This window comes from Eretmochelys imbricata, chromosome 27 (assembly GCF_965152235.1).
Source record: "Eretmochelys imbricata isolate rEreImb1 chromosome 27, rEreImb1.hap1, whole genome shotgun sequence".
NCBI lineage: Eukaryota > Metazoa > Chordata > Testudines > Cheloniidae > Eretmochelys > Eretmochelys imbricata.
Genome location: NC_135598.1, coordinates 733,698 through 748,296, shown reverse-complemented (window position 1 = coordinate 748,296; position 14,599 = coordinate 733,698). Strand labels below are relative to the sequence as shown.

The window sequence follows — 14,599 nt, the reverse complement described above, 5'->3', positions numbered from 1 at the left end:
GGCAATGGAAACGCTGAGCGTCTGGAACAGCTTCCATTGGAGGAGAGATTAATAAGCCTGGGACTTTTCAGCTTGGAAAGGAGGCGACTGAGGGGGGATATGGTAGAGGTCCATCAACTCATGACTGGTGTGGAGAAAGTGAATAAGAAAGTGTTATTTACTCCTTCTCAAAACACAAGAACGAGGGGTCACCCAATGAAAGGAATCGGCAGCAGCTTTAAAACGAACCGAAGGCAGCATTTCTTCACACAACGCACAGTCAGTCTGTGGAACTCTTTGCTAGAGGATGTTGTGAAGGCCAAGACTATAACAGGGTTCAAAAAAGAAGGAGGTCAGTTCCTAGAGGACAGGCCCACCAGTGGCTATTAGCCAGGATGGGCAGGGATGTACCCCATGCTCTGGGTGTCCCTAACCTCTGACTGCCAGAAGCTGGGCCTGGATGAGGGGGGCTGGCTCACTCTATGGTGGCCTGTTCTGTTCATTCCCTCTGAAGTATCTGGCACCGGCCACAGTCAGAGACATGGACTGGGCTAGACGGACAAAGGCTCTGAGCCAGTGGGGCTGTTCTTCCATCCTCATAGCAAAAAATCAACCTGCACAGCTGCGAGTCTCAGTTAAGTGACTCAGGCTTGTGCTAAGGGGCTAAAGCTGGCATCAGAGAGACATTACCCCCCTCGCTGGGTCCCCAGCCCAGGCTCCAGCCCCAGCCCCAGGGGCCAGGCTGCTACGTTGTGTTACCAGCACACATTAGGGCATCCCACCTTTCCCCAATTCATAGGGCTCCAGGCAAAAAGCAGCTACCCTTACCCAACTCATAGGGCTCAGGGTGTAACTAACCCGGTCAATTTAAGTACCCACACCCTTTCCCAATACGTAGGGTGTATCCTACTTCTGCAGGCGTGTAGGACCTTTTACCAGTGACCGAGCCTTACACGGTAATATCCTGATCCTCTATTTATTAACACTTACCAAGCAGAACGCTCATTAAGCCTACAACGCCCTACTCACCAGTCCTGATCATGCAGGCAGACTTTCCCTGTTGGCCAGGCAAGGTTGGTCTTGTCTGGGTCCTAGTTGCTGCACATCACGGTCATGCAGAGGATTCTTAACAGCTCTGATCTTAGGCTGAGTCTTGGGGGTGAGTTATTCTTCTTCCAAGCTTTTCCTTCTTATTCTTCTCTTCCCAGCTGGTCTCATTCTTGGACCCCAGTTTATATAGTGAAACTTGAGCCCTGCTTAGCTACACCCATGCTACAAGAAGGTTGTGGAAAAATTGGAAAGAGTCCAGCAGAGGGCAACAAAAATGATTAGGGGTCTGGAGCACATGACTTATGAGGAGAGGCTGAGGGGACTGGGATTATTTATTTATGACGAGATAACTGGCTCTGTGGATGAGGGGAAAGCAGTGGACGTGTTGTTCCTTGACTTTAGCAAAGCTTTTGACACGGTCTCCCACAGTATATCTGAAAGCAAGTTAAAGAAGTATGGGCTGGATGAATGGACCTTAAGGTGGATAGAAAGCTGGCTAGATCGTCGGGCTCAACGGGTAGTGATCAATGGCTCCATGTCTAGTTGGCAGCTGGTATCTAGTGGAGTGCCCCAAGGGTCGGTCCTCAGGCCGGTTTTGTTCAATATCTTCATAAATGATCTGGAGGATGGTGTGGACTGCACCCTCAGCAAGTTTGCAGATGACACTAAACTGGGAGGAGAGGTAGATACGGTGGAGGGTAGGGATAGGATACAGAGGGACCTAGACAAATTAGAGGATTGGGCCAAAAGAAATCTGATGAGGTTCAACAAGGACAAGTGCAGAGTCCTGCACTTAGGACGGAAGAATCCCATGCACTGCTACGGACTAGGGACTGAATGGCTCGGCAGCAGTTCTGCAGAAAAGGACCTAGGGGTTACAGGGGACGAGAAGCTGGATATGAGTCAACAGTGTGTCCTTGTTGCCAAGAAGGCCAATGGCATTTTGGGATGTATAAGTAGGAGCATTGCCAGCAGAACGAGGGACATGATCGTTCCCCTCTATTCGACATTGGTGAGGCCTCATCTGGAGTACTGTGTCCAGTTTTGGGCCCCACACTACAAGAAGGATGTGGAAAAATTGGAAAGCGTCCAGCGAAGGGCAACAAAAATGATTAGGGGTCTGGAACACATGACTTATGAGGAGAGGCTGAGGGAACTGGGATTGCTTAGTCTGCAGAAGAGAAGAATGAGGAGGGATTTGATAGCAGCTTTCAACTACCTGAAAGGGGGTTCCAAAGAGGATGGATCTAGACTGTTCTCAGTGGTGGCAGATGACAGAACGAGGAGTAATGGTCTCAAGTTACAGTGGGGGAGGTTTAGGTTGGATATTAGGAAAAACTTTTTCACTAGGAGGGTGGTGAAACACTGGAATGTGTTACCTAGGGAATCTCCTTCCTTAGAAGTTTTTAAGGTCAGGCTTGACAAAGCCCTGGCTGGGATGATTTAGTCGGGGATCGGTCCTGCTTTGAGCAGGGGGTTGGACTAGAACCTCCTGAGGTCCCTTCTGTGACGCAGCAGGGAGGGGGGAGTGTTGACCTGGGAATGTGCCCTGGGGATGGGAGACCTGAGAGCCTGTCACCTGAGCCAGGAGGGGGAGGGGAGGTAACACCTCTGCCATTTTAGCCTTTTTGATCAGATTTCTCCCTGGTATGCTGTTGGGCTGGTCTTGTCCACAGTGTTCCCTGGGCCTTCCCATTTCATACCCAAAGAATGAGCTTGTTCTGCACATTTCAGATGCAGCACCTGGTCTCCAACCTCCTACTCAGCTGGCCTTTTTACCCAGCCTGGCCTTTTATCCACCTTTTTTACATTAAGGCCCAATTGTTCTGCTCTTTTCTTGTGGGTTTCTGTTAGCACCTCTCAAAGGGACTGGATCCACTGGTCATTTAGCACTTTGGGTTGCCACCCATCTGGAATATCTACATCTAGCCACCATTGTTGGGGTGTTCTCATGTCCCTTCCTGTCATTGCTACAAAGGAGTATAACCGTGACTTGCTGCGACTGACCTTAGGGCCATTAGAATCAGAGGCAGTTTTTTATCCCAATTTTTTTCATTTTCTTTTACCATTTTTCTTAAAGCCTCCTTTAGAGTGCGGTGAGTTCATTCCACTTGTCCTGAGGATTGGGGGTGGCCCGCAATATGGAACCTTTGCTTAATGCCTAATAATTTACATATTTTCTGCCTGGTTTCCCCAGTGGAGTGTGGCCCTTGGTCTGAATCGATTTCTTTGGGCAGCCCCCACCGGCTAAACACCACATTAAACAATTGCCGGGGTATAGTCAAAGCTGGGTTAGTCTTTGCTGGGATGGCCTGTATCCATTTTGTAAAGGGATCTACAATCACCAGTCAATACTTGTTGTTTCTTGGGGTAACCGGTAGAGGTCCAATGTAGCCTATCTGTAACCGGGCCCATGGACCCTCAATCCCTCGGTGAGCAATGGGACCCTTTTGTACCTGTGGATCTTCTTTGACCGTAGTACATTGCAAACAACGATTACACCATTGCTTTATATCTTCCTTTAGGGTGGGCCACCACCCTGTGGATTTGACCTTTTCCAAAGTTTTGTTTACCCCAAAATGCCCTTCCTCATGCACGTATTGAATCAATTCAGTCCTAACTTTCTTAGGCACTAGCCACCTTTTAGGCTGTTTCCCAAGGTCTGAGTCATGCCCCATGACCCACACTGCCCCTTGTGGGTCTTTTTGTACATGCCATTTTCCTCTGATTGTTTCTTGCTTCAGTAATTGTTTAATTTCTTCATCCCCTTCTCGCAGAGTTTGCAAATCCAATCTCTGGACTTTTCACCTGTTTTCATGTTCTGGTTACTACACGGATTACCTCCTCTTCCCCTTGTTTGGCTAACACATCTGCCCTGTTATTCCAAAGTCCTTCCTCTCTCCCTGGTCTCTGATGGGCTTTCATACGTGTTACATAAGTATCCAGCCTTCTACCCTTTCTTAAAGCCGCCAGTTGCTCCCACTACTGTGCATGAGCTCCTGGCTTTCCATCTCCCGGGCACATACCCCTCCCGGCCCAGATGGGCAGCCGCCCCACTGTGGCTCTGCACACCCAGTCCGAAGAGGTAAATATTGCCAGGGGGGCTTCCTGATCCTCCCCCTGGAACCCCTTCAGTACTGCCTCCACTTCTGCAGCTTGTGTGTCTTTACTGGAGCCTTTCGTTCCTGGTTGGTATTTACCGTCACAGCTCCACATCCGGTCTTAGCTCTCTCAGCACGAAAATAGCTTGACCCAGCCACGACCCAGATTTGTGCATTTTTCTCCTCAGCTTTCTTTAGGGTGAGTCCTGATTTCACTGGCCCCTCCACCTTGTTATACTCTGGCAGGGGACACTCATGCTCTTGTCCTTGAACTACAAGGCCACATGGTGCAGGGGACAGCACCTTTCCCCTTTCTACAGTTATCCCTCGATTTACAAGGGCCAGCGTCCTTTGTGCCAACCTAGGATTAGATACCTGCCCTTCCTGCGCCTTTCCTGGTATTATGTATTTCAATGGGGAATGTATTGTTTGTACTATGACTTTGGATCCTCCAATTATATATTCCCAATGCTGCAAGGCCCACACTAAGGCCAAGCTTAAGCGTTTTGCACTCATAAGCCACAAGTCGTAACTTCCCCAAGCTTTCTGTCACAGCGCTGGTTCCAGCATGATATCAGTACTAGCCAATTGCAGGATAAACGGTTCTCCCACGTTCGGGTATGCTAGGGCTGGGGCCTGGGCCAGGGCCTGTTTCAGGGTCAGCAATGCCTCTGCGTGATCAGGCCCCCACTCCCACTGCTGCCCTTTCTGTAGGAGAAAATACAGTGGGTGATTCTTGTCCGCTGTGACAAAGTTCCTCCTCTACCTTGGTGGATCTTGCGCTTATCGGCGGATTTGCTCGCCTTGGAGCTTCACGCCAGCCCTCAGCTTGGCCGTTTTTCTGAATTCACAGTCCAGGTTTGACGACTCCTCTGTCTGACCAGGAGTTGGGAGGATCTGGGGGGAACCCGGGCCCGCCCTCCACGCCGGGTTCCAGCCCAGGGCCCTGTGGAATGCAGCTGTCTAGAGTGCCTCCTGGAACAGCTGTGTGACAGCTACAGCTCCCTGGGCTACTTCCCCATGGCCTCCTCCCAACACCTTCATCCTCACCACAGGACCTTCCTCCTGGTGTCTGATAACGCTTGTACTCCTCAGTCCTCCAACAGTCCGCGTTCTCGCTCTTAGCGCCTCTTGCTCCCAGCTCCTTACAAGCGCACCACAAACTGAAGTGAGCTCCTTTTTAAACCCAGGTGCCCTGATTAGCCTGCCTTAATTGATTCTAGCAGCTTCTTGATTGGCTGCAGGTGTTCTAATCAGCTTGTCTGTCTTAATTGTCTCCAGAAGGTTCCTGATTGTTCTGGAACCTTCCCTGTTACCTTACCCAGGGAAAAGGGACCTACTTAACCTGGGGCTAATATATCTGGGGTGTATAAGTAGGGGCATTGCTAGCAGATCGAGGGACATGATCATTCCCCTCTATTCGACATTGGTGAGGCCTCGTCTGGAATACTGTGTCCAGTTTTGGGCCCCACACTACAAGAAGGATGTGGAAAAATTGGAGAGAGTCCAGCGAAGGGCAACAAAAATGATTAGGGGTCTGGAGTACATGACTTATGAGGAGAGGCTGAGGGAACTGGGATTGTTTAGTCTGCAGAAGAGAAGAATGAGGGGGGATTTGATAGATGCCTTCAACTACCTGAAAGGGGGTTCCAAAGAGGATGGATCTAGACTATTCTCAGTGATAGCAGATGACAGAACAAGGAGTAATGGTCTCAGGTTGCAGTGGGGGAGATTTAGGTTGGATATTAGGAAAAACTTTGTCACTAGGAGGGTGGTGAAACACTGGAATGCGTTACCTAGGGAGGTGGTGGAATCCCCTTCCTTAGAAGTTTTTAAGGTCAGGCTAGACAAACCCCTGGCTGGGATGATTTAGTTAGGGATTGGTCCTGCTCTGGGCAGAGGGTTGGACTAGATGACCTCCTGAGGTCCCTTCCAACCCTGATATTCTATGATTCTATGATCTGCCTTCTGTTACTCTCCTGTAGCCATCTGGCCCGACCCTGTCACACCGCATACATTTCAATGAAATCCCTCAAGAAGTTCAGGGTTCCCAAAATGGCTCTTAAGGATGCCACATCAACAGGGTTGGGAAGTTTTCCAATCCGTTTCACCCATTGTGCATCCGGGGTTCATCCTTCCTTTCCCCATATGACCCTTAAATATTTTACCTCTTGCTGTACCAGCTGGGCCTTGGCTCTGCTAACTTTCAATCCAGTATCCTGAATGATTTGTAACACATTCTCAGTGGTTCTACCAACCTCCTCCCTATTGTCCCCTTGCACCAATATATCATCAACGTAGGAAATTACTCTCTTTTGGTCTTCAGGTGTCAATTTTCCCCACATCTTGACCACATGGAAGTGACAAATTGTGGGGCATTATGAAAACCTTGGGGGACCCTTGTAAAACAGAACGGTTGTCCCCTGTAAGTGAAGCGAAATTTGTACCAGGGCTCCGGGTGTAAGGGAATGGCAGAGAAGGCATTTGCTAAGTCTGTTACTGAGACCCACTGTGCTCTTGCTCCTGCAGCAACTACTTCTTGGTACTTGGCCACTCCCGGGGCAGTGGGAGGGCTGCTGCGTTTAATGCTCTAAAGCCCACTGTCATTCTCCAGGTCTCCACATCCCCTTTTCGTACAGGCCAAATGGGGACATTATTCGGAGTAGCCATTGGCACAATAACACCCTGTTCTAACAATTTATTCCTTCCTCTGCTTCTGAAGGATACTTGTGCTGGTGCCGTGCAGGGGGGTCAGGTCCTCGGATTAAAACCTCAGCATCAATTTTTCCACATTCTACTTTATTTTCAGCCCATACCCTGGGAAACTTTTCCACCCATGGGTCCCCTTCTTCTGCTTGCCCTCCTTCTGGGGCCTTTATGGCCGCACACCTATGTATAGCATTAATGAAGGGGGTGGATGTTTCTGCTGGCTCTTCACTATTTGCCAATAGGAATCCGTTGGCTAAATCCATAGTAAGCCCCCCCACCACTAAAGTAAGGCATCCCCACCATTCCATCCTCCTTACCCACATCTCCAATTTGATCCCGCTTTTGAATAGAATAATCTACCCATGATTTCCAATTTCCTACACGGGTCAGGATCGGTCTCGTGATAAAAGCTTCCACTGTCTCCCCTGTGTATGATACTAGTTGTGTTGAATTTTTTGTTCCCACAGCGCCCTTGGGAAGCCACTGCTCTCCAAGCACACCTACGGAAGCCCCCGTGTCAGTGAACATAGTGGGCGTGTTTGTTTCCCTAATCTCCCCATTACTGCCCCTTCAATGGGGTGCCCCCATCTGTCATCATGCAGTTGGGCTATTACTTCAGGGGGAGTCTGGGGAGACAGGCACCCCTATTGGGTCGACTCTGGTGGTTCCGAATCCGTTAGGGGAGTTACCAGAGCCCCGTTAGCCAGTTCCAGTTGCCTCTTTCATTGAGCAGCCCTCTGCAGTAACTCACTTGTGGGTTCCCCATTCCATTCCTCTTTTGGTTCTCTTGCCATCATGAGTTTTCTCCATACTACCATTCTTAATCCCTCCTCACCTCCTTTGCTTTGCATCTGGTATCCACATCCATTTCCCCTTCTTGTTCCCCTGCTGCCTGGAACTCCTCCCCATCCTCTTCCTCTAGCACAGTGGTTCCCAAACTGGGGTTCGTGAAATGTTACAGGGGGTTCTCAGGAAATAATTCCCTAATGGCGGACAGAGCTGTCCCTAGGAACCCTGGGCAGCCCGGGGCCAGCAGCCCGGAGCCCCTGGACTTCCAAGAGCTAAGCAGATCAAAGCAGGCACATCTATCACAGTGAGGAGATTTAAACTTCGAGACTCCTTATAAGAAATGGAAAGGGAGGTGGATGTTTTTTGTTGTTTTTAAAATTAAATAGGCAGCTAGTTTTGTTTTTAAAATTATTATGAAGAACAAGTTTAAGCTTTGTTGTAACGTGCGTTGTTTGCCTGGACTGCTCAAGACCTGAATGCTTGTGTAGGAGGAAACTCTTTCAGTTGGCTTCTTAAATATCTCCCTGCTGTTTCACATCTGATACTTCTTGATGAAAACTAGGAGCCTTGTCTTATAACAGGTTTATTCAACGTGATACAAGCTACGAAAGTGAGATCTTGGAAGATGTTGCTGTTTTCATAATGTAATAAAAATATAGCCATGATAAATAATAATTAATAATAAATAGTGTGTAATAAGCATGTCATAAAAAATTATATTTTCAAGATCCACTGCTTTCATAATTTATACTCAGGTAAAGGAGAAAATCCCTGGAAATATTCATTTTTAGGAGGGGGTTTGCGAGACTTGACATTTTATTGAAAGGGGTTCACAGGTTGTTAAAGTTTGGGAACCACTGCTCTAGCATACCATTGTGCATTGGGCCCTTCTGTCCCCAGATTCCCTTGGTCAAATGGGGGCCATTGTTGGCAAAAGTTACTACCTGGACCGGTTCTATTTTCCTGTCCTTATTTCCTTTTCCCACTTGTCCCTGTGTGTCTTGAAAAATTACAGCTGCTCGAGAAATGTCCTGTTTGAACTCGGGGTATCCCCTAGCTGGATCTATGGGTCCTAAAATTACTTTCATTTTTTAATTCAAACTGTCTAACACTGCAGCCTTAAAACCTAACACATTGTAATTGGGGGGAATCCCAATTTCCGTTGGCACAATCCCGGCAGCCAGGGCCAGTATCTCCTTTTTAGTAAGATACAGTTCTGGGGACTCCTGGGGGCCCTGTTCTGTTGCATAGAACAACCTCCCCAGTTGCCGGGCTGACATTATTTGCTTCGCCCAGTCCCACACGCTGGCAGCAGCATTGTCTGCAAATAACCGCTCCCCCGCATCCCGTATTACTGCCCAGTCAGAAGCATTAGTACAGGCCTGGGCTAAAACTTTAAACTTTGCCTGTTTTGCAAAGTAGACGCCTCCTAACTCTGGAGGGAACCAAGTCTGTTAGAGAACCAGGAGGCAACCCCGCAACTCCTGTCTCCCCCCTTCCTCCCGCTGCACGGCTGCCCCTGGGGGAACCTCATCCACAGCCCGTACACAGTGCCCACACACTGCACGCGGACACACACTGCACCCAGACACACACTACACACTGGACCCGGACACACACTGCACACGGACACAGACACAGACACACACTGCACCCGGACACACACTGCACACGGACACACACTGCACCCGGACACACACTACACACTGCACGCGGACACACACTGCACACGGACACACACTACACACACTGCACGCGGACACACACTGCACCCGGACACACACTGCACACGCTGCACACGGACACACACTGCACACGGACACACACTGCACCCGGACACAGACACACACTGCACCCGGACACACACTACACACGGACACACACTACACACGGACACAGACACACACTGCACGGAGACACACACTGCACCCGGACACACACTGCACACGCTGCACACGGACACACGCTGCACACGCTGCACCCGGACACAAACACACACTGCACCCGGACACACACTGCACACGCTGCACACGGACACACACTGCACGCGGACACACACTGCACCCGGACACACACTGCACACGCTGCACACGGACACACGCTGCACACGCTGCACCCGGACACAAACACACACTGCACCCGGACACACACTGCACACGCTGCACACGGACACACACTGCACACGGACACACACTGCACCCGGACACAGACACACACTACACACGGACACACACTACACACGGACACAGACACACACTGCACGCGGACACACACTGCACCCGGACACACACTACACACTGCACGCGGACACACACTGCACACGGACACACACTACACACACTGCACGCGGACACACACTGCACCCGGACACACACTGCACACGCTGCACACGGACACACACTGCACACGGACACACACTGCACCCGGACACAGACACACACTGCACCCGGACACACACTACACACGGACACACACTACACACGGACACAGACACACACTGCACGCAGACACACACTGAACCCGGACACACACTGCACACGCTGCACACGGACACACGCTGCACACGCTGCACCCGGACACAAACACACACTGCACCCGGACACACACTGCACACGCTGCACACGGACACACACTGCACGCGGACACACACTGCACCCGGACACACACTGCACACGCTGCACACGGACACACACTGCACACGCTGCACCCGGACACAAACACACACTGCACCCGGACACACACTGCACACGGACACACACTGCACCCGGACACAGACACACACTGCACCCGGACACACACTACACACGGACACAGACACACACTGCACCCGGACACACACTGCACCCGGACACACACTGCACACACTGCACGCGGACACACACTGCACCCAGACACACACTACACCCGGACACACACTGCACCCGGACACACACTGCACACACTACACGCGGACACACACTGCACCCGGACACACACTACACGCAGACACACACTACACACACTGCACGCGGACACACACTGCACCCGGACACACACTACACACACTGCACGCGGACACACACTGCACACGGACACACACTGCACCCGGACACACACTACACACACTGCACGCGGACACACACTGCACACGGACACACACTGCACCCGGACACACACTACACACACTGCACGCGGACACACACTGCACCCGGACACACACTGCACACGCTGCACACGGACACACACTGCACGTGGACACACACTGCACACGGACACACACTACACACGGACACACACTGCACGTGGACACACACTGCACACACTGCACCTGGACACACACTGCACCCGGACATACACTGCACCCGGACACACACTACACACGCTGCACGTGGACACACACTGCACGCGGACACACACTGCACGTGGACACACACTGCACACACTGCACCTGGACACACACTGCACCCGGACATACACTGCACCCGGACACACACTACACACGCTGCACGTGGACACACACTGCACGTGGACACACACTGCACACACTGCACCTGGACACACACTGCACCCGGACATACACTGCACCTGGACACACACTGCACCCGGACACACACTGCACGCGGACACACACTGCACACACTGCACCCGGACACACACTGCACCCGGACACACACTGCACGTGGACACAGACACACACTGCACGCGGACACACACTGCACCCGGACACACACTACACACACTGCACGCGGACACACACTGTACGCGGACACACACTGCACACACTGCACCCGGACACACACTGCACCCGGACACACACTGCACACACTGCACCCGGACACACACTGCACCCGGACACACACTGCACGTGGACACACACTGCACACGCTGCACGTGGACACATGCACACGTCACACACACACATACGCTGCACACACTGACTTAGAGACACACAGACACTGCACACGCACACACACACTGACTACAGACACACACACGCTCACTATGGACACATGGACGCCCGGTGTCCGACACGCTCCCCCTCAGTCCTGCCCATTCGTAGCTGTGTGTGCTCCCGGGTACGCATTGTGCGGAGCTGAGCAAACAGGCGTCTTTGCACAGGTTGCACAAAGGGCTGCGAGACACTGAAACGCCACAAGCCCAGCCTGGCCAGGGCCTCCCGATGCCTCCCTCCAGCGCGGCGCCCCCTCTCCTGCCCAGCGTTACTCGTCTCTCCTTCCCTCCCCAAGCTGCACAACCAGGGCCCTGGCACCGTGAGTCAGGCGGAGCTGTGGGTGGAGTTCCCGAACCAGTTCCAGGACGACTTCTTGCTGTACATGACGGAGCTCAGCACGGAGGGGAGGATCAACTGCTCTAGCCCCACGGGGCTCAACCCTCTGGGGGTAGGAGTGGGGATCTGCTGCACCGGTGTGGGCGGGGGGGGAGGCTACTCCCAGGCCAGGGGCCCCTGGCTCTGTCTACTAGCAGACAGGCCCCTTGTCGCCATCCCAGCTCTGCGGCCAGGCACCTGTCCCTCCATGAGCCAGAGTGGACGGGAGCTGGGGGCAGCACAGGTTGCATGGGGCCCAAAGGGAGGAGGTGACAGGTGAGATGGAGCGTGTGGCCGGAGTGCACCTGGCAGGCTCTGATGTGGGATCTTCCCAGGCGCCGGCAGGCAAAGCGGCTCCAGTCCCGCTGTCCCAGCCAGCCGCCAGCCTATGGGGCCAAGCTGTGAGGCTGTGCTGTCCGTGTGCTGGGAGCAGAGCTGGCCGCGCCCCACCAAGCCGCAGGGTGGGAGCCCGAAGTGGACCCTGCCGCAGGTTTCCGAGGAAGCAGCGTTTAGCTGGAAAATGCTGATTTGTTGAAGGCCACGTTTCCACGGGAATCAGGCGGTTTCCCGGTGGGTTGGTCGGGAGTCCAGGCATGCAAGGTCTGCAGCTCCAGGGCAGCCCTGGCACGTGGACTCACCCTGGAATGGGGGAGCCCTGGGGTCCCCAGCCCTGGGCCAGTCCGCGTGGCAGCTGCTGAGGGAAATAGATGGTCATGAGTCTTGTCATTTTCGCTGCTGCTCACCACTGAGGAGCAGCTGTGAAACTGATCCTTTCCTGTCAGTTTCAGTCGCGGGCTACAGGACCCTGGAAGCAGAGTCTGGTCTGGAAACCCAGGGTTCATGTTTTCTACGCAAACTTGTTTGCAGTTTCCAGTTTGAAGGAAATTCCAAACATCAAAACTCCCCAAGAACTGGTTCCATGGGGCAGCGTCTGGGGGCTCTGCCCAGGCTGCCGGGGGTGCTGAGCTAGTGTGGAGGGGCTGAGGGGGACCGAGAAATCCCGGAGCTGGTTTGGCACGGAGGTTGGTCCATAGGGCCTATCCCCGCAGCACTGGGATGTGGAGATGAGGCCGTGTCCCCTCTCTTTCCAGCTGGAGGGCCAGAAACCAACAGCCTCCCCTGGCCACATGAGCTACCAGCCGGTCCACAGGCGGGAGCGACGGGAGGTAGACAAGGCCGAGGCAGGCCCAGCCACTCTCAGGGAGCCCACCCTGGTGGTAAGGAGAAGGGGGGGGTTTCTGCCAGGAGACCTTGCCCCAGCGGGTGCTGGCCAGGCCCAGCACTGTGCAGAGAATCTGGGGGAGCAGGGAGCCCCGGGTGAGGGAAAGGCAGTGCCCCCAGGGGTGTGGCTTCCTGAGCTTTAGCCTCCCTGTCATACACACGAGGTGGCTGCAAAGGGGGGTGGGAGGGAGCCCCCCCATTGGGGGGGTGGGGGGGTGGGGGGCTGTAGGTCAGATCGCCGTTTGAGGCCTGCAGCCAGAGCATGGCTGGGAGACCATGAAGACTCTGTGGGCGAGATGGACTGTGCTGTCAGGGGAGAGAGCTCTGTATCTGCTCCCCCAGCGGCCGCACACCCCAAAGCCAGCTCCAATGCTGGGCCGGCATCCTCCCTCCCTCCCGCCCTGCCCCCCATCTGCTTTGGAGCTGGGTGCCCAGGGGGGGACCTCCCTGGGAGGAGCGTGAAGACCCAGATGAGGACAAATTAACTCCCACCCCCAGGCTCCGGATCCAAACCCTGCAGCTGGCCGGGGTCGCGGGTGTCATAGGGGGCAGGGGTCGGGGGCCCAGGGGTCGGGGCTGACTCACTGTCTTGTGGCAGAACTGCAGCAGCCAGTCCTGTGCGGCCGTGCTGTGCAAGGTGGAGATGCTGGAGAGGGACCAGCGGGCCATGGTGACTATCCACTCCGTCCTGTGGATGCGGACCGTCAGGAAGGTGGGGATGTGGACTTTTCCCAGCTACTTGCCCGTTGGCTGACATGACAGGTTTTGTCGACCCTGGGGCGGATTTGACCAGGCCAAGGCGAGAGTCCCTTGGAAACCTGCCGGTATTTATTCCCAGGTCCACGCCTCCGGCAGGGAGCTCTCCAGACCCCAGAGCACTGGCTGAAGCCCAGCCTCTCAGGGCTGGCAGCGTGAACCCCGCCCTGGCAGTGCAGCATCCCGAGCTCTGGTCTCTGGGACGTCGCAGGGCCAGACATGCTGCACACACCTCCTTTGAAAGGCACCCTGGGGCGGAGGCCGGAAGCTCGGGGTCACCGAGCAGTGACAGCCTGGATTTTCAGGAGCCCTAGGACCCATCGTTTGAACTGCTGGGGCCTGGGAGGGTGACTGGTCCAAGCTCGCACAGCGAGTCCGTCGCTGAGCTGGGGATAGAACCCAGGAGTCCGGGCTCCCTGCAGAGCAGGACCGAGTCCCCTGGAGCTTGGAGATGCTCCATCAGCTCCCTTTGGATAGGCAGAGGCCCAGCTGCCCTGCTTCCCTTGGGGTCTCGCGGCCCCACAGAAGAGCAGAGGGCAGTGGGGCCCGGCCAGGGGGCGGTGGAGTCCAGCCTGTCGTCACGTCCCCCTCATGCCCCTGCTCCGGGATCAGCCCCTCCCAGATGCTGCCTGCTGGGCCCAGCCCCGCCAGTGGCCAAAGCGCCCATGCAGGGCATTCAGCCCCTCGC

At 54.0% G+C, this 14,599-nt stretch overlaps 1 protein-coding gene across 1 annotated transcript in view; it reads left to right on the top strand.

Moving 5' to 3' along the window:
* ITGA2B (integrin subunit alpha 2b) overlaps positions 1-14,599 on the top strand; it is a 62,482-nt gene that overhangs the window by 36,768 nt on the left and 11,115 nt on the right. Inside the window, exons 25-27 of the mRNA XM_077806300.1 lie at positions 11,855-12,007; positions 13,026-13,151; positions 13,754-13,867. Of these exons, the coding sequence (XP_077662426.1) occupies positions 11,855-12,007; positions 13,026-13,151; positions 13,754-13,867 (393 nt within the window). The remainder of the gene's footprint in view (positions 1-11,854; positions 12,008-13,025; positions 13,152-13,753; positions 13,868-14,599) is intronic.